This window comes from Physeter macrocephalus, chromosome 11, assembly GCF_002837175.3.
Source record: "Physeter macrocephalus isolate SW-GA chromosome 11, ASM283717v5, whole genome shotgun sequence".
Taxonomy (NCBI): Eukaryota; Metazoa; Chordata; class Mammalia; order Artiodactyla; family Physeteridae; genus Physeter; species Physeter macrocephalus.
In genome coordinates this window covers 178,010,123-178,031,171 of record NC_041224.1, presented here as the reverse complement: position 1 = coordinate 178,031,171, position 21,049 = coordinate 178,010,123, and the positions used below count along the sequence as shown (strand labels likewise).

General features: G+C 43.5%; 1 protein-coding gene across 1 annotated transcript in view; it reads right to left on the bottom strand.

Annotated features, from left to right (window-relative positions):
- Positions 1–823: 823 nt before the first annotated feature.
- YY1 (YY1 transcription factor) overlaps positions 824–21,049 on the bottom strand; it is a 29,366-nt gene continuing 9,140 nt past the window's right edge. The window contains exons 2-5 of the mRNA XM_028496390.2: positions 13,455–13,645; positions 5,218–5,278; positions 3,341–3,497; positions 824–2,514 (exon numbers count right to left, since the gene is read on the bottom strand). Coding sequence (XP_028352191.2) covers positions 2,330–2,514; positions 3,341–3,497; positions 5,218–5,278; positions 13,455–13,645 — 594 coding nt within the window. The 3' untranslated portion in view covers positions 824–2,329. The remainder of the gene's footprint in view (positions 2,515–3,340; positions 3,498–5,217; positions 5,279–13,454; positions 13,646–21,049) is intronic.

The window sequence follows — 21,049 nt, the reverse complement described above, 5'->3', positions numbered from 1 at the left end:
CTTCTGTAGGTCGTGACATGGCTCTCGGGGCTGCTGGGGAGACGTTCCCACAGCCTAAGTCTGTCTTGCCGTGGGCCCTTGGGCAGGAGTCCTGAGGACGGTGCCAGGACCAGGCTCCAGTGTGGCACAATGCTGGGTGAGTGAGGGTGATGCAGCTCCAGACCCCTAACACAGCCACTCGGGGACTGCGCACCCAGGGGTGCGGTGGGGAGGGAAGCACGGGCGCCGACACCACGGGTGGCGGTGGAGGCCTCTGCCCCGGGTCTAGTCAAAGAACCACAGGTTCGCACTGGGACGCTCAGCTTTGAAGGGGACCTCCGCCATGGGCTTACCTCTCTCCTGACTGCCAGATACAGCAAAGCCTGGCTTACCCAGAGAACAGCTGGGGTCTTCTGATTAACTCAGTTCCATCAAACTACTCAATGGATAACAGATTCTGAACAAATAGAAAAAAGTGTCTCAAGTTAAATTTTTCATCTATGATTCAGAAGGCACTTCAAAATTCCGGAGGGCCACAGGGTCACTGTCATTAGGTCACCAATCCTCCTGTATAGGACCAATGGAGAAGCTGTAAGAGACAGGGCTATGTTTTTGACCTGATGATGTCCTGGATGTCTTGTACCTGAATCTCTGGTATTAGCTAGTCCGTCAATTACTTCGCAGAGTCAAGCATACAGCACAACGACACACAGTATGTTTGCATTTTGAATAAATGGGATTTTGCTGTATCATGGCAGTTTATAAAATAGTCTCATGAGTCTGATATTTGACTCTAAGTAAAATCCAAAAATTATAATCGTACATTTAAGAGGTCACAATGTGAGAGGTAAAGTACTCACTGAGTACAGTTTTCTTAATAACCGAATCACCTTGCCAATCTGCACTCAGTATCCATTTAGAAGCACAAAAGTAAGCTACTGGCGCTCAACTGCTACAATGTGCTAGCGTTTCAAGATTCCACTAGATGGAGGAACCAAGGCTCTCAAACCAAATAGCCAATAACCATAAGCGTTTCCTGTTAGACAAGCCAGGACCTGCGGGAGTTGCCCTGAAGGCTGCCTGAGCAATGGAAATGCCTGGTCTCCCCTCTGCTTGCGCCCCCTGCCAGGTAACACCTTACCTTGAGAACACACACAGGCCAGGGCACAAACTGCTTCGGTCACGTTTGCCGGGGGAGCCAAAATCAAAATCCTATTCCCGACGGGCCTGGTGTGGGGTACTCTGAGGTAGTTCCTTAACTCGGGATGCCTGTTACCTACTCTTTCAGAATTCAGTACACATGGGAAGTATTAAAATATCCATGCATCGCTTTAATCACAAGTCACTGTAATTGAGTGCAAAATAAAGGAAACTTGAGTTGCTTTATTTAACTTCCAATTTCTGGGAGGCTCAAGAATTGTAATTATTCTGGACAACAAAAGGAAATAAGACTGTGCTTACAGATCTTCTTCTGCCATATTCTTTCTGTAGGATTGCCATTTTATTGTTGCCCTTTCTGTTACACGGGATGCACACATCGGGTGTTAAAGGGACAATACATTCTACGACTGAGCACCACTTTCTGTAACCGAACAGGCAAAGAGATTACACTGAACACCAGCATCTGGCAGTATTTTTCGGAAAAAAAGAAAGTGACTAAAATGGGTTTAAATTGATTAACACTATGAAATCACGTCTAATATTCTGATACTACATGATTCAATACAGCTATACGATACAATTATACAAAATGTGTTAACATCAAAGAACACAACCAAAATTGAGAGAGCAAACAAAACCTATAGAACTTTTTTTTACAGGAAAATACTTTTGAAGTATGCATGTAACTGCCCATTCTTTTAAAGAAAATCTACTGCAAGCAAAGTTATCAACCTCCAGAAAATCACACATAGCATTACTAAGCATATCCCCAAAAAGTGTACAATATGCACACTTGGAAAATACAAAATTAAAAAAATTGTAAGCAACAGGTGAGCTTCATATTTATAAGAGTGTGAAAAGAAGTCCCATTTTTAGCACTGTTGTATAAAGAATTGTCTTTTGATGCGAAGTTCATGAATCGTCCTCCTGTTGGGACCACACTTTACAAAAACACCGTGTTTTTGAAACGAGATTACAGAGCAAGATAGAGCATCTTAGCAATGTCATCTTATTAAAGTTTTTTTTTTTTTTTACTTTTTACTACTTTATCAAAACATGTCCCTTGGGTATGTAGGATTCATTTTTAAAATTCTTTTCTAGAAACAATATACAAAGGAGGCGTATTTATTCCCAATCACACTCCTGAAGATGCTTCCCGAGGCTGAGAAGGGTCTTCTCTCTCTTCTTCTCACTGGTTGTTTTTGGCCTTAGCATGTGTTAAGATGTGAGATTTCAGGTTAGTCGACTGAGCAAACTTCTTATTACAACCGTCGAAGGGGCACACATAGGGCCTGTCTCCGGTATGGATTCGCACATGTGTGCGCAAATTGAAGTCCAGTGAAAAGCGTTTCCCGCAGCCTTCGAACGTGCACTGTCGAGGAGAGACCAGAGACAACCCGCTCAGACTCGGACCAGGCCCGGCAGGGGCAGCTCCCAGCGGTGCGGGGAGAGCAGCCTATACCTCTTCTACCTCACTCTCGCTCCTCCCTGCCCCTCCCTGCCCTGGGGGGAAGCTTCTGAGATACAGTCTAAATTAGGGGGCAGGGAGCTGTAACTCTGCCCCGACAACTCCTAGGACCCATGCATAGCCCTTATGAATTGTTTAAATACAACGTGAGAGAAACATTCAGCAAAACAGCAAGAATCTTCCTAAATCTTATGTTAGGGTCCTAACGTTTGTGTAAATATTTCAAATAATAAGAGACAAACGGTTAGGAAGGTTTCTGGTGTCAAGTATCGAAAAGAACCATGTTAGATTTACCGGCTGCACTGCTAATTCATTCACCTGTTCATGGTCTTCTAAAAACAAGGCAAAATACTATTTTCAAAGTTACTCTCCTACAGCAAAAATTTTAGAAGTTCCCTGTCAATTAGCAGTTCAATATACGATAAAAAATTAGTTAACTACAGCAAGTTAAATTGCTTTAATCCCACAGTGAACGCATGAGAACTCCTGTTTTAGGCTTGCTCTCGAGCAACCCCGTGTTTCTCCTGACGTCAAGTACACTCCAGAAACACCCTGATACGTCCCGTCTCTGGTACCACACAGATCACACGCGGTGGAGTCGAGAACTGGGACGGCCCCCCGAGTGAGTCACCAGGACCCCACCGTGGCCTCTCTGGGCGGTGTCGATTCACACATGTGTGCGCAAATTGAAGTCCAGTGAAAAGTGTTTCCCACAGCCTTCGAACATGCAATGAAAGGACTTCTCTCCAGTATGAACCAGTTGGTGTCGTTTTAGTTTTGAGCTCTCAACAAAAGCTTTGCCACACTCGGCACAGACGTGGACTCTGGGGCCGTGGGTGTGCAGATGTTTTCTCATGGCAGAGTTATCCCTGAACATCTTTGTGCAGCCCTTCGAACAGAGAGAGAAGCTTAGTGGTTCACTCCGCAAACTGTTACGAACGATTCTACCGCTTGACAGCCTTCACTGACACAATACAACGACCCTCCCAACCTCCCCACATACATTTTATTTTACTTCATACTACAGTAGAAATATTAAATTATTTACGACAAAAAACCCCCCAAAAAACAAAAAAACAGCTGACAAAGGCCTTAACATGGAATGCAAACTTCTGTTGTACAGCGAGGAAACTGAGGCTTAGAGATGTCTGTAAGTAGACCTGCCCAAGGTCACGCTGCTAGTGGAGCCAGGCTGGGAGTAGAACCCAGACACCCTGGCTGCCGGCTACACCATGGCCGCCTCACCCGGCTACGCCCCCAGATGAAGTAACAGAAGCACTGAGAGAAACGGAGTTAAGATGACGGCAGTCCACCACTACCTTTGGTGGGCCCCGTATTCTGTGCTGCAAGAATGGGCTGTCATTCTCCATCGCCTACTGTTCCCTCTTCTCTCTTTGCCTCTTTCCCCTTCTTGACAGAGAAAGAAGCAAGAGGGTCTCCAAGGAATGGCAACTACAGAAGAAATTTATTTTGTGAGACACTAGGAAAAGAAGCAGGTCAACTGATACCAGAGCAGGGGGGAGGCAGATGGGTAGGCGGTGCCCGGGAGAAGCATGCCCGGCACCATTTCTTCTGCAGTTGTTGCCCAATAATGGAGTGAATGGGGAAATGATCAGACAGCAGGACAGAAGGACAGCACGAGTCGACACTGCACAGCTTCGCAGGCAAGGGGGGCGTGGGGGCCACAGCTTTTCACCTTGACCCCTAGGCTGAGTTTCCATTCAGAAAATGGAATTGGGGGGAAAAAATCTTATTGGCAAAGAAGTACAGAGAGAAGCTAGAGAGAAGATGAGCACTTAAGGCACAGCTGTTCTCAAATGCTTATTAGTATTGGGCCTCAACAGAAATGCTTTTACATATCAAAATTTCCACAGCAAGAACATTAAAAAAAGAGACAAAAAGAATTTATGGGTGCACAGTGTTCAGAGGTGAGACCACGAAAGTAAATTTATCCTTCTCCAATTGTTGTTGTCATCTTTTTAAATTTTTTATTCCATTCAAAATCTCTCCCCTCCTGTTTTTCTGTACCACCTACTTGATACTTTATTTTCACCTCCAATTAAGTTTAAAACAGACCCAATCGATATCTCCAAGTACTTTTAGGCTATCATTAAAGACTAATAAATAGCCACATTTGAAAACAGTTAAGTACTCCCTAGCAACACACAATTAACAGGGTAAATTAAAATTGTGAAGGAAGTGATGAAGTCTTATTAGGGTCACTTCCGCAACATCCAAAATGACTTCCAAATTTCTATAAGGAGCCCACAGTCCCATAAAGGTCCATGGGTGAGACACAACCCAATGCCTTAAGACTGACTTGTTAACAATCCAAAAAGAATAAAATCCTAACAGAGTATATTCGGTACACAGTGATAATTAAAACACTGGTACCCTACAGTAACCCCATTTAATAGTATTTAAATTTAAGTGGCCTTTATGGAACAACAAAACTTACATCACAAAATACAGTCTCTTGAATTTCGAAACCAGATTATAGTTCCTCACTGAATCTCAATTATGAAGCTGGAAATAAAAAGTGCGATTTCCTATAAGCGCTCTGAAGCTTCCTTCACAGTAACGCGCACTTTCCCCCTGGCATTACTTACTTTATGAGGGCAAGCTATTGTTCTTGGAGCATCATCTTCTTTAATTTTTCTTGGCTTCATTCTTACCAAAGGGGGGAAAAAAAAGAGAGAGAAGTTTGTAGGAATGGGTAGACTCATCTGGCATAAATCATATAGTCCCTAAAATGCTTTCCCTATAGGTACAAAAACTAAGATTACAACATGCTTCCGTGAAGGGGAAGGGATTAGAAAACACATTCTCTGAGGACCTGCGACGGTGAAAAAGCACTCTTCCACCCACAGGTAAGCGTGCTCAAGCACAAGCACGGCTGAGTGGCTGCCTACGGTCTCGTAGCTAATAAGCTGGTGCAGCTTAGGATGGCACTGTGAACCGTGTGATTTAAGTATCTGCTCTTTGTCCCAAACTCTTTAAAAAATAAAAAAGACCAACAGCCCCAAAACCACAGATGAAACTCCTAGTGGGAGCAAAGTGAGGTAAGCAAAGTGAGGTATCCAAAAGCAGCTGCCGTGATAATAAGGGTGCTTTAAAAAAGGAAGATATGGGAGGGTCTTAAAACTATACATCCTATGCAACTGCTTAAAAAAGGGGGTGTTGTCCATCTTATACTGACAGAAATGATGTTTATAATAGACTATTTTTTTAAAAGGGTACAGAAAAGTCCTTTTAAACAGAGAATTATTTATATACATATACGTATAATAGCTCTAGAAGGAAACACAGCAAACTGTGAGTATTGGTTACCCTGGGGAGGAGCCCCCAGGGACTGGCGGGAACACCCCCAAACCTTTTCACGCTGTTTAATTTTTTATCATACTATTAGTTTTGGTGTTGGTGGTGATGGGAGGGAGATTATAGTTTCCACCACTTGGGCGGTCAGCGAGAGCCCTGCCTGTGGAGTTACTACCCAGAGTTTGCTTATTTGGTAACTTACCTACCTGCTATTTTCACTGAACCAAGCTTTGGTCTTTTGTCAAAACTTTCTCTCCAAAACTCCCTAAAGATCTGTGTGTGGTAGAGGGTGAGAAATTAAGAGTTCCTAGAAAAACTAGAAATAAAGATTTAAAATCTCTGAAACTGGGCTTCCCTGGTGGCGCGGCGGTTGCGCGTCCGCCTGCCGATGCAGGGGAACCGGGTCCGCGCCCCGGTCCGGGAAGATCCCACGTGCCGCGGAGCGGCTGGGCCCGTGAGCCATGGCCGCTGAGCCTGCGCTCCGCAAAGGGAGAGGCCACAACAGTGAGAGGCCCGCGTACCACACACACACACACACACACAAAACAAACAAACAAAAAAACCAAAATAAAATCTCTGAAACTGATGCTCTTGTCCCTAGCTTTGCCATCTCACACTCCTGTACAAGGGTGCATATTTAATACACAAATGAGCTGACGCTCCCTAAGAGTAGGCTAATCCACCACCACTCTTTTACTATGAAAGATTGCTGCTGTCATCTTGAAGGGAGCAAAGGCCCTAACAGTATCATCCTTCTTCACTCTTGATCTGAGAAAAGGATTCCCTGATGCTCCTTACTCTATAAAACCTGAACTCATGAAATCACCTCCTTAAACTTTCCACATCCGGGATGAGCAGAGGTGAAACAATTCATCTGGTAGCTATAACTTATCTCTAAGGAGTTTGTTCAAGACAGTACAAATTTCCTACTTGGAATTCTAAGAGAACGTTTTCAGTCTGGTATCCTCCCCAGTCCAACCCCGTAGATACTTGTTCTTTCTTGTACTTGGAAGATTACGACATCAGTTAGCAAACATTTTCTAAGTGCCTGCTGTGTACAGGGCTCTGAACTAGCCTATGTTACCTTAGATAGAGTTTGGGTCTGAGTTCACAAAACCAGGTACAACAAAAATTTGGTGCCACTGCGCCACCTGGAGGTTGTAATAACAGAGTCTGAAAAATAATAGTGACTCATACGACAGGGTTCTACTCCAATCAAATGTTAATAGTAATAACGGTATATTAAGAACCAAGCTTCAATTTTCCCAATTAAGATGTTTACTCTTTGATGATTCCACTCAAATGCTGTCTTGGCTGTGAAGATAACTACATGATTGTCTTTGTCCAAATTCATAGAATGGTACTAACCTAAAAGAGGGTGAATTTTACTGTATGCAAATTACCTCAAAAAAACCCCAAAAAACTCTGACTTTAAAAACACATTCACTGGGTTGACAAATACATCATACTGACAACCCTTCCCCTCTTCCACCCGCCTGAGGGCTCGAACATGGGGACAATGGCAGTGAAATGCCTATGCCCGAAGGATAGGTGTGGCCCAGTTACCTACGAGGGTCCCCAGACCTCACAAATTTTCTTAAATTCATTCCTAGGAACTTAAATTCTTTTATCATGGAAAATTTCAAATATACACAAAAGTAAAGAGAACAATCCTATGTGCCATTCACCCAACTCTTGATTTATTTTTTGAATGTTATTAAGTGGCATTTCTTCTTAAAATGTCATTTTTTAAATGTGTGCTAATAATTTAGCAATCTAGTTAATTTTAGAATGAGAGTTTAAAACGCACTGGGCAAACACCCCTGGACGCAAGGAGGAAGTGCAGGTATTGAACTGCAGCCACTCTTAAGCTCCTGAGCAAATCACTCTTCTTCACTTCAGAGTGGCAAGTGAGGCAGTATATGCAGGTACCTTTTACATTGTATTCGAATGCAAACACTAAAAAGGTCAATTTCCAAACAAGCGTACCTAGATTGAAAGTGTTCTGTTTTGTGAGTAAAGACTAAAATTAAAATCTTTGTGGCAACGATTGGTACATAAACCTACAGAGTAAAAAATATATATATATTTGAAATCCTAAAAAAGAGAGTAATTTAAAAAAAAGACTAAAATTATATACTACTACTTAGAATACCTTCTTGACCCACCCAAACTGGTCAGTCACAAGTAACCAAGATAGGAGTTTCTCACTGACTGAGAAACTTACAAAGCTCTTGGACCTGGAGACGATGACAACGGCATTAGCATCGTGAACGAGGTGGAATGGGATGTGTGACTGGGTGCTGGCTTCAACCAGCTGCACGACCTTGAGCAAATCACTTAACTTCTCAGCCTCAGTTTCTTATTCTGTAAAAAGGTATTAATGCTACCTATTTAGAGCTGTGAAAATTAAGAGATGATGTACGTTAAGCTCTTGAGAAATGACGGCTATTATTACCGCCAACCTGTGCTCAATGGGCCTAGGCAAAACTGAGTTCATTCCTTAAAAACATGCCGGTTGTATTTAACAACCCAGAAGGTACTGGTGGCTCCAAACCACCATTGTCAACTAAAGGACTGAGAGACTGAGAAAGAACAGCACAGGTAAAGTGGAAAGGCCCCCTCCGTGTATCAGAAATTATATGGAGGAGCCAGGTAGGCAACAAAAGTTTCCTATTCAATTAAAAGTAGAGACTATGTACCCTATGATGTGACTGCTGATTTTACACTCTGCCATTCTGCATACATTGGAAAGGCTGGACACCAGTACCACAAACTGCAGGAATTTCCTGGACAATTTTCAGCAGGGCATTATGTGAACCAGAAGTTCTGACTAAGTTAAAGCTGTAAATGTCCCAGAAGCCAAAATGAAACATTTCTGAAGAAGTGATTCTTGAATGAAAATAAGCAGCTTAACTGACTCCAGACTGGAACCAGCTGTGCTGACGGGACAGAAGGCCCTGTGTAATAGCACTACCATCTGCAAGCACCATTCACCTCCCTTCTTTGTGTCGCCTAAGACAAATGAGCCAAAGTTTGTTCAAGGGGTTCTCTCTTAGTGCGCATTCATGTGATATTGAGGGGTTTTACGGCATTTCAGTTCCACCATCACACTTCACCTTTCTATCAAACCAGTGAAAAAGTCTCAGGGTGGGTAGTGAACCACAACAAACCACCACCAACTTGGGACTGACCTAACCACTCGTTGTTCTGATCTTCCTGCACAGAAGGTTTCCAAAGGGCTAAGTTCAGTTAATGAAAAATGCACAAAATTTAATCAGGGAACAGAATTTTCCAGGTCCCACCCACTGACCAATTTTTGAAGTATTTACTAAAAAGACATTTCAAGAAACAACAAAATCACCGTAGTCCCACCTCCGCAATACCATGACTTTCAAATAAGTCATTATTTCTTATACTTGTTCACACACACTAAGTGACTTCCTAAGCAGTCTAGGCTCAGTGCAGCAGGAACCTGAACATTCTTGGGTCAGTTCCAAGTCCAGTCCAGAATCCTACGACCCCAGTACATGGAGGGGAGGGGAAAGCAACTAACATCCTACCTTAAGCCGAGAACTGAGTCACAGGGTGGGGGTGGATGAAAAGAGGAGGCCAGGAGAACAAGTTCTGTGCATTTTTATAAGCCAAGAAGATAAGATATGGCTCCCAACAGTTTGAAACTTGGCGCTTCTTTGTCAACAGCTTTGAGACCCAGTCACCATTCTGGGGTCTCTGGAAAGTCCTATTCACAGCTGTTACATTGTCAAAATGTGAAGCCTAACAGAATAGGGCATTACAGGCTCAACTATTTCTCACCACCACTGCCCAATTAGAAGAGATTTATTTGGTCTGACATCATCTTTTCAAGAGATACTATGGAAAACGGGGATGAGAATGAGCCCAACCTCACAACTGCCCAAATCCTGCACCTTTACTTTGTACATGTTGTCCAGGGGAGCAAGATTACATTCTATTCTGTAGACAAAATGAAATCTTTAACAGGCTGACTATAAAAGAAAATAAACACACACTATATTCAGGTAATTACATAAGTAATGCTTACTAAAGAATTTAACTGTGTGCTAGGATCATATTTCATGCTCTCCGAGTCCAATACAGTAGAGCTTCAGTTACCAAGGAGAGAATTTTCCTAGAGTCAAGTCAAATGAGTGTTCTCTCTTTAAATATTGTCAAAATTATGCCCCATTTTTAAGCCATGGTTTTCTTAACCCTGCCACCCTTGTCACGGACTTTCTGACTATCTTCTCTTCTTTAGAAGACTCTTTCCCATACTACCAAGATCTTCTAGCTTCTTGCTCATTCTATCCACTACTGAATGAAATGGACTTTTCTTGAAGAAATTCTTACAACCCACTGAGACTTCCTAAACTGAACAAGTTTTCCAGCCTGTTGCACAGCAGTCTTCTTGATCTTCTGTTCACTGTATTCTTTAGGAAGTCTTCCCTTTGATGTTCATCCTCATTGTACTGGCGCACACCCTCAAGTAACCTCTTCAGAAAGGATGCATGCAACATAAAACGAATACTCAGGTGTCTAAAATTGCCATTGTTTTGCCCTTGTGTTGGACTGATAGCTTTGCTGGATCAAGAATTCTATGTTTACAATAATTTTCCTCAGAAATCTCAGAACATTGCTCCTCTGTCTTCTAATTATCTATTGCTGTTGAAGAAAATTCTCATTCAGGTTTAATTATCATCCTTTTTTAGACCTATCTTTTCTCCCTGGAAGCTTTTAGCGACATGTGCCTGAGTTTAGAGCTGAAACATCCTGGAGTTTTTGTTCAGAGAGAACTGGGGAGAAGCTTTAAGACTGCTGCCCCAATTCTCCAGCAAGGGGAACAACGTTAAGGGTCACCAACACCTAATTACTTCTACCGCTCACTACCCATGGGCCCCACCTCTCTGCAAAACCCTGCCTCAGCCCTCTGCTCCTCCACCAGAATTACTTCACAATATATTATTTAGAGAAATATTTATTCTTCCCTCTCTTCGCCCTTCTGGAAACTCTACTGGCTCTTGGAATGCTGTACTTCCCTTTTTCTTTTCTCTTCTTTTCTTTTTTGGCCGCAGCCCACGGCATGTGGGATCTTATTTGCTCCCTAACCAGGGAGGTGCAGTGGAACCCGTGCCCCCGGCGATGGAAGCAGAGAGTCTTAACCACTACACTGCCAGGGGAAGTCTCCTGTACTTACTTTCTTGAGTCTTCTACCTGTCTGAATGATCCTTTGGCTCTGTCACTGGTTCTGAATACAAGGGCCTTCCCAAGACTTTACTCTTTTCTCTCCAAAACCTCCTACTGCCCCCACCAAGAGCTTATTTACAGAACACTCTCATGCTCTTAGCCACCCCCCATCAGATGGCTCTAGCCCTAACTTACTTCCTGAATCCACCTCAAGTCCAGCACGATGTCTCTTCAGCATCTAAAACCAAACACTGCATACTCTGAACCCCAAACCAGCACCCTCTCCCAATTTCCCTGTCACCTATGGAGCAAAGCTTTTAATGTGCATTTAAAAAAAATTCATGTGCACCTGCCCCTCCCTCTAGACATACAGCCAACCTGTCTCCGTCCTCCACTGTCTCCTGTCATCTCTGTCACATTTACTCACATTTACATAGTCTGACCGCCACCCACCACAATTCTGGCTCAGGCCTTCATGAGGTCTTGTTCAACTGGTTTCTCCCACTTCCTGGGTGTCCCTGCACCCATCCAGCCTGGATACAGCTGAAAAGTAATTCTCTCAAATTAAATCTCTGATCATACAAACCCCTTCTCTACTGCTCAAAAACCTTCACCAGCTGTCTACTACATACTAAAGAGCCCGTATCTTGGCCCAGTATTCACAGGCTCTAATGATCTGGTTTACGTTTACCTAAAATAAACCCAGTCATTTCCCTGTAAGCACCCTAATTCACAGCCAAACTTGACTACTTCTGTTTTCTGAATATATACTGGATAGTGAATGTGTATTGTGTTCGTGTTGTTCTGGCATGGAGGCCCCACCGTGAAAACCCCATCCACCTGTCAGAACTCTATGTTCTTCAAGGCCCAAATCAAACGCTGCCCCCTCCACAAAGCTCTCCTTGATTCCCGTGTTCCACCCTCTATCCCTGGGACAGCAGCCCATACCCCAATAAGTCTGAGTACCATAAGGAAGATGTGACTAACTTTAGGAACACACGACAGCATGAGACACAGGTATGATATTTGGCTCAATCGGTCCAAAAACTCTTGACCTCACTGCTAACTATGTATCCCACAGATTCCATTTTTATTTGTACTTTTGGTGGGGAGGGGAACAGGGCAGTTAATATTCAATTTACATATCTGTATTTAAAATACAAACAGCAATAAAAGCTGGAACACGGTGTCATTAACAAAAGGATAGGGCCTTAAGTTTTTTAAAGCCATGATAAATCAGAAATAAATTAATGTTTATAGTCCCTATAAGTACAGTTTCACTGGAAAGGAGAAAAAGGGTACAGACCCTTTTATCAAAGCACGATGGTATTCTTATACCCACATGACACGCGGAGAAACAGAGGCCCAAATGGCCAGAGGCCGCCCAGCTTGATTTTGGCAGGCTGGGAGCGACCAGGACACCCCAGGGTCCCCGGCTCTTCCCTCCTCTGCTCTCAAGAGGCGAGGGAAGGAAAAGGTGCTCCACTCTGTAGACAGGGCAGGAGAGCACAAAGATTTCTTTCTTCCTGATTCTGTCTTTGCCTCAATTTCCTGGGCTGTTCCAGGTTCCATTCAACCTCAAGTAGGGAAAAGAAGTATACTTCCTACTCTAGATTTTATTAGTTCATTTCATTTTATTTAAAATTTTACATCTGTGTGGGTTTTCTCACGTCCTTATAAAAACTGCCACACTATATTAGAAAATAAAGTAAAAAGGGGCCAAGGTTTCTATAGGAATCTGGCTGGTTTCAGGCAAAACAAATAAACAACCATTGGGTTCAGACCTTCCTTCCTGCTCCTCACCTTGGCTAGTCAGGCACAGGGTCCTGGCCCTAAATATTTGATCTCTTCCTGTCATGCCAGCTTAAATCAACAAAACACCGGGAGCCTAACTGATGACATGCTGAAATCAGAACGGATGAAGTCCTTTCCAGCGCTCAGCTGTACAAATCCAGTACAGACCCAGGCCTCCAGCAGCTTCAGACCAGGACAATACACGCAAATTTAAAATGTATACAAAGAGGCCAGGAGGCAGTGTAAAGATCCATTTCCAAACAAATTATGTGCCATTTTATTTATTCACAAGCAACAGCAACTCCAGAATTAAAGAGCAGGTATTTGCTTCATCTTATTCAAATCTAAAATGGTGCCAGTTACATTCATAGCATAGTTACCAATGAAAATAAAAACCAACTGCTTTTGTTTTCAGAAGCTTCCCTAGAGCAAGAATACAAACCACTATTGTAACTTAGGCACCAAAAAACACAGCTGGCAACACTCAAGTACTTTCTTTTACTAAAAGAAAGGAAAAGTTCTTATAACTTACCTAGCAAATTCTGCTAGTTGTTTGGGATCTGAGAGATCAATGCCAGGTATCCCTCCAGGAGGAAGTTTCTTTCCTGTCATATACTCTGAATAATCGGGAGGTGAGTTCTCACCAATGATCTGTTCTTCAACCACCGTCTCATGGTCAATATCTTTTTTTTCATCTGAAAAACATAAGATGGATCGTCTTAGCTGAGTAAAGAACTATCTGTAAGCAAACACATTTTTAAAACTATAAAAAATGCTTTCCTTAGCAGCTTCTTAAATGGGTGATTTATAGCCATTACCTCTTAACCACCCAGTCTTTCTCCTCAATCTCTTAAAACCCTGTTTCTGCTTGAAGGTCACCAAAATCCTCAATGCCAAAGTCAACAACCTTTCCCTCAGCGTTCCTTCTTAGCCTAGTGGGAAGCGTTGGCCATTACTGTCCTCAGCATCCACTTTTCCCGGTTCTACGCCCACTTCTCTAACCGGTGGCTTATTTTCAGCTTCCTTGCTTCTCCTCCTACCACTTCTCAGAGTTCTGCTTTCTGTCCACCACACACACTTCCTGTTAACCCCCAACTCTGCAATGCTGACTCAGATCTGATTTTCTAGCCTTCACCTCTTAGCTAGGCGTCTTGCCTACCACTCCAGCCTCCTCATTCTTCACTCTTCTCCCCTCACTCTTAGCTCCAGCTATATTGGCCTTTTAAGTTCCTCCAAGGTACCATGGCCCATCCACCCTAACCTCATGGCCTTTACCCGTGCAATTTTTATTGACTACGATGTGTAGTCATAGCTGTGTGATTTCTGTCACCCACTCCCACTAGACTGTAAACTCCATGAAGACAGGGATATTTGTCCGTTTTGATCCCCATGTATCCCTAGAGCCTTGCTCTGAGTCGGCATGTAGGTTGGTCCTCAATAAATATGTGTTCAGGGACTTCCCTGGTGGTCCAGTGGTAAAGAATCCACTTTCCAATGCAGGGGACATGGGTTCGATCCCTCGTTGGGGAACTAAGATCCCACATGCCGCGGGGCAACTAAGCCCACGGACCTCTCAACTACTGACCTTGTGTGCCTCAATGAGAGAGAGCCCGTGTGCCACAACTAGAGAGGGAAGATCCACATGCCACAACTAGAGAGAAGCCCCCGCATGGCGGCAGAAGATCCCGCGTGCCACAACTGAGACCCAAAGCAGCCAAAGAAATAAAGAAAAATAAAATAAATAAATAAATAAAATATGTGTTCAAAGATAATGTAGGAGAGCTCTACTTATATGTTCTACTACCATCACAAATCCAACAGGTTAAAAAAAAAAAATACCCCCACAATGAGTCTCCTATATTCTAGACACCAAATCCTATTGACCATTCTGGGTCCTATGCTGTCTCGTCTCATTTTACCATATCTAATATTTTTTTTTTTTTTTTTTTTTTTTTTGTGGTATGCGGGCCTCCCTCTGTTGTGGCCTCTCCCGTTGCGGAGCACAGGCTCCGGACGCGCAGGCTCATTGGCCATGGCTCACGGGCCCAGCCGCTCCGTGGCATGTGGGATCTTCCCAGACCGGGGCGCGAACCCGGTTCCCCTGCATCGGCAGGCGGACGCGCAACCACTGCGCCACCAGGGAAGCCCATATCTAGTATTTTATTTCTCCTTTGCACATGCCCTCTATATTCCAACCAGCCTGTTTTTCACACAGGTTAATTCAGAAGTGCTTGGAAGGAAAGACTCAGTAAGAATAAGGAGTTTCTCCCTTTGCTCTTTCTCATCACCTCTCTCCAAACCCAGCCCACCCTCTGGAGTCTAGCTCAGGCTCTCTAAGGGCTGGCTGATTCCATCGCCCCAACCTCAGATTCTTACCTTTGAATTCCTGGATTATTTCTGAATAATAACATTGATGAACTCTAAATCATGCTGTTTTGAACTTTTGTTGGCCTTGTCTCTCAAACTAGAGTGAAGCGCCCAGAGACCAAAACCAGTCCTTCTACTACTTTGGTGACTAAAGCAGAAAATAGAATGCTTCAAAACTCTCAACAAAATGCTTCAAAACTCTCAATGCTAACTGAAAATTTCTGCTTCTTCACCAAATTGCTTCACAATGAAAAGCACAGAATACAACAGTTTTTAACTTTAAATGCGTCTCCTTTCCCACCGCTCTTCACTTTAGGGAACATTACAGGTCATTACAAGGAACCACAGAATATAATAGCAGCTGACATGTTATCGAATGTTTCTGGGAAGGCACTATTTTAATCACTGCACATATTACCCTATGAAGTGGGCAAACTAGCAAGTTCATTTTACAGAAGAGAAAGCTGAGACACAGAGAGGTTAAGTAACTTGCTCAGGGTTAACCAGTTAGTAAGTGACAGGGGTGAACTCTAAGACCTGAGTGCTTTACTGTTAGGCTCAGCCGCCTCTTGTCTGGAACGGAACTAGAAAGAACCTGATAATATAACCCAGGTTACCCGTTTCCATATGAAAAGCCTAAGAACACCTAGCTGGATGCATTAATAAAAAAGAAGAGGCAATGCGGTCCCTGATCACAAGTTACAAAGCCGGGACTCCGCACTGTAACCAAATTCTTTCATTTCTCTTCTCAGGGCTGTGATAATTACTTTACCCTCTGATCGCTCCAGCCTAGGCACAACTACTACCACATCAACTTTCTAGTGGTATCGAAATAAACTGGTGGGTAGGGAGGCTATTTTTCTTCACTGAAACTATTTTTCTTCTCACAGTGAAGACACATTCTTGTTTGTATCTTTCTAATAAATACAAGAATGATGGCAAGGTTGAGAATCACTGCTGCTCTGAGCAAGCCACTGGTAAGGATTATGTCTCAAGTGTGCTGGGGCAGAAAGAAAGCTGAACTCTTGGCATAAAGGAATCACAGGCTCAACCATTCCTTGTATTAGTTCAACATGTAATAACTGAGGGCTTCCTGTGAGCCTGGCACTGTTCTAGGCAGCAGAAACAAAACCAGGTCTCTGCCCTCGTGGGACTTTACATTCTGGCGAGGGAAGTTGTCTCATTCGGTTCAGGCTGCTATAGCAAAAATATTCTAGACTGGGTGGCTAAAACAGAAATGTATTCCTTACAGTTCTGGAGATCAAGGTGCCAGCCCGCTGAATCCCTTCTTCCTGGTTCCCAGACATCAGATGTCTTCTTGTATCCTTACATACACACCATTTCTCATCACATTACACAATTTCTGTCTCTTATTATAAGAGCACTAACCCCATCCATGAGGGCTTTATAGCCTAATAACTTTCCAAAGGCCCCACCCTCCAAATACCATTGCATCAGGGATTAGGGCTTCAACATATGAATTTTGGGGTGACACAAACTGAAGCTGAATGAGGAAATACTTCTTGAGAATCAGTTCTCAGTTCTAACATTCAAGAATATAAAGTACCCAGAAAACAATCAAATGATTAAGAATTAGAATACATGGGACTTCCCTGGTGGCACAGTGGTTAAGAATCTGCCTGCCAATGCAGGGGACAAGTGTTCAAGCCCTGGTCCGCGAAGATCCCACACGCCACAGAGCAAATAAGCCCACGTGCCACAACTACAGAAGCCCGCGTGCCTAGAGCCCGTGTTCCGCGACAAGAGAAGCCACCGCAATGAGAAACCCGCACACCGCACCGAAGAGTAGCCCCCGCTCGCTGTAACTAGAGAAAGCCCGCGTGCAGCAATGAAGACCCACAATGCAGCCAAAAATAAATAAATAAATTTATTAAAAAAAAAAAAACAGGTTAGATTCAAGTTTTATTGTGGAGGAGGAATGAACATGGCTGGGTGATGAATCAGATGGTGGGGGGGGGGCGGTGGAAGAGGGATGTCAAGTATGCCATCTCAGTCAGTTTCTCGTTTGTGTTTCCTGGAGGACAGTGGTGTCATTAGCTAAGATGGAAAACGGGGGAAGAGAAAACCCGCAGGAGAGGATCTGGAATCCCACTTTGGTTTGGTTCCACTAGCTAACTGTGCAACACCTAGTGGACAGACCTCAAGGAGGTAAGAAATAGCTACGTACTGGGGATAAAAAGAAATCTAGGTTGGAGAGAAATATAATGGGAATCACTGGCATACAAACTGCTAAAAGCTGCACAAATATATCTTATCTATAAAAAAAACAGAGAAAGAGAAAAGGCTCAGAACCAAAAGCTGTGTAATTCCAATATTGAGAGAATGAGGAGGACTTTGCAAAGGAGTCTAAAGAGATACATGTTCAGATAGAGAGAAAACTACCTTTGTCTAATGAGAATCTTAATTAGTGACACACCAAGTGAAAGTGGCACACAGTGAAAGCAATCTGTCCTGAAGTACACACAATAAGTGCATGATCTGTATATCATTTTAAAAACCATAATTAAACTGATTAAAAATCAGTCTGCTTTTGCTTATCACTATATACCTGCATTTTGAAAACAATGTCAATGATATGATATTCTTTCCTTAAACAAACAAAAACAACTTTTGTTGGTCTAAGTTCTAAATAATTGCTGTGGTTACTGTACGCTTTCATAATATATACTTAAAACTTCATATTATCATCACGTATCTCTTACTTATTCCTTAACACACACCGTATTTCATGGAAGTTAATTTGGAGAACTCTGAAGACCAGTGCACAGAAACTGTAAAACAGAGGGTTGTTAACTATTCAACAGCAAAATTTAAGAAAATAAACTACTTATATAGGGGAAAAAAATCACATTTCAAAGAAGACTGCTAGAGAAATGACAAAAGATGCTAGGATCTACTGCCAGAAGAAATCAAAGATGTCTGCCTCATTTTCACCAAGAACTGGACACATATTAAAGCAACAGATCAAATTATGTCACTGTTTGCTATAATTTGGCCATTTTATCTGACTTTTGCAAAGAAAATCTTCAGAAGTTTTTGCCAAATAGAAGAGAAATTTATGATGCACTAAAAGACAAATACCGCATTTACAGACCATGTGTACATAAGCTTCCCTCTTTGTTCAAAAAACGAAAGTGAGAAGTATTAATTCATTTTTTCTTTTTGTACAATTTTATTTTAAAATGTTTTACTATTGGGACTTCCCTGGTGGCGCAGTGGTTGAGAGTCCGCCTGCCGATGCAGAGGACACGGGTTCGTGCCCCGGTCTGGGAGGATCCCACGTGCCGCGGAGCGGCTGGGCCCGTGAGCCACGGCCGCTGAGCCTGCGCGTCCGGAGCTTGTGCTCCGCAACGGGAGAGGCCACGACAGTGAGAGGTCCACGTACCGCAAAAAAAAAAAAAAAAAAAAAAAAAAAAAGTTTTACTATTATAATATGTATTCAAATACAGATTTTCACTGCCTGCAGTGGACATTATTATATTCCTTCCATTTCAGAATTACTACTGAAATAGATTCGCTGTATAAAGGAGGATGAAGGTGTAAACTGATCAGCTGTGATTATCAATTTTCTTATATGTGTTACTGAGTTCTAGTGACTGGCAATGGAGTAATTATCAAATACACATCAAGGGACTTCCCTGGTGGTGCAGTGGTTAAGAATCCACCTGCCGGGACTTCCCTGGTGGCACAGTGGTTGAGAGTCCGCCTGCTGATGCAGGGGACACGGGTTCGTGCCCCGGTCTCGGAAGATCCCACATGCTGCGGAGCGGCTGGGCCCGTAAGCCACGGCCGCTGAGCCTGCGCGTCCGGAGCCTGTGCTCCGCAATGGGAGAGGCCACGACAGTGAGAGGCCCATGTACCGCAAAAAAATAAAAAATAAAAATCCACCTGCAAATGCAGGGGACACGGGTTCAAGCCCTGGTCTGGGAAGATCCCACATGCTGCGGAGCAGCTAAGCCCGTGAGCCACAACTACTGAAGCCGGAGCGCCTAGAGCCCGTGCTCTGCAACAGGAGAAGCCACCGCAATGAGAAGCCCGCTCACCGCAACTAGAGAAAGCCCACGGGCAGCAACGAAGACCCACACAGCCAAAAATAAATAAAATAAAATAAATTAAATTAAAAACAAACACACACACATCAAAGTAAAGCATGTTCATGAAGCAAAGTATCTAAATTTGCTTTAAACTCTGTTTTGTATATTCTTCTCTGGAGTTTTCCTTGAGGGTAGGACTTAGTTAATTATCTCATTGTTTCAAGGGGACAGGGTTAATCCACATTAGAAGTGTCACCAAAATCAGTTTCTACAGACCTGAAACTAACATAACATAGTAAATCAACTATACTTCAATTAAAAAAAAAATGGATAGTGATGTTGAGCCTGAGGGAAAAGGACTAGCAAGAACTTGAATTCTCCCAGCTCTGGCAGGACACTGCCGGCCCGACCGACGGCAGGGAACCAGGGGCGCGGGCACAGGACGCCAGCACCACGTACCAGGGAAGACCAAGCCGGGCCAGGTGCAGGGGGCGGGGCAGGGGCCCGGCCCCTTGCCACCAAGCCCTGCCGCCAAGGCAGTACTGAGCCGCCTAACGCTCAACACAGACACGTTCAACAGATGCCGTTCCAGGCCACCCAACCCGCCTTCCTCACAGATCTCATCTAAACACACCTTGTGATTCATTTCCCTGACTTACTCACTCATGAAGGGACTCTTTCTCTGCTTCCCATACCCCTTATATTTAAAGGTGGGACTGTGTTATCAGAACCACCTCCCAGAGCTGTCAGAATCTAAATTTGAAAGGGCTGGTGGCCCAGACCAGAGCATACACCAGTGATTTTATATATGCTACCAAGGCTACCCTCCACTGAAGCAGAGACTTTTCCATATCGGCTATACAAATACGCAATTAATAACTGCTCTTGGGCATTAATTTTTCAATGCTGGTACCCAAGCAACAGCTGAATGTAGCAGAACTCTGACTCTCCTGCTTTCTACACCAGACACGGCCGGCACCCAAGGAAGGAAAGCGAAGCCGGGGAGAAAAAGGATGGAGGGTGCTCTCTGGCTAAAAAGAAACCCTTAAAACCCGGGACCACCCCAGGTGAGCACAAGCTGACTAGAGAAACTACCCGGCCTCGCTGTCAAATGCGTCTGACAATTCCATCTCTTCTGCTTCGGCTTGATTTCAATCAGACCCACAGCCCTTTACACTGAATACGTACCAAGCAGCGGACAGGCAATTTTTCACAGTTCTCAGTACTGCTCTGTTCTCATAGCTTTCTTAAAAAAAATTTTTTTGGACAGTAATATATTCACAGGGTTCAAAATCGAAACACTGTAAGAGTATACACTTCCCTGTATAAATAGGGCATCGGTGACATCACAAGAAAAAACTCTTAAGTATGTGAGGTGATTGATGTTAACTAAACTTATTATGGTGATCGTTTTGCAATATATACATGTATCCAATCATTATGTCATACACCTCAGACTAACACAGTGTTACAGTAAGGTCCCCTACATCCGAACCAGTTCTGGTCCCAGAGCACATTCGTTCATTAAGTCCAATTTATTCGTTAAGTCCAACAAAGTTACCCTAGGTACCCAACTAACACAATCGGCTGTGTAGTACTGTACTGTAATAGGTTTATAATACTTTTTTTTTTTTTTTTTTTGTGGTACACGGGCCTCTCACTGCTGTGGCCTCTCCTGCTGCGGAGCACAGGCTCCGGACGTGCA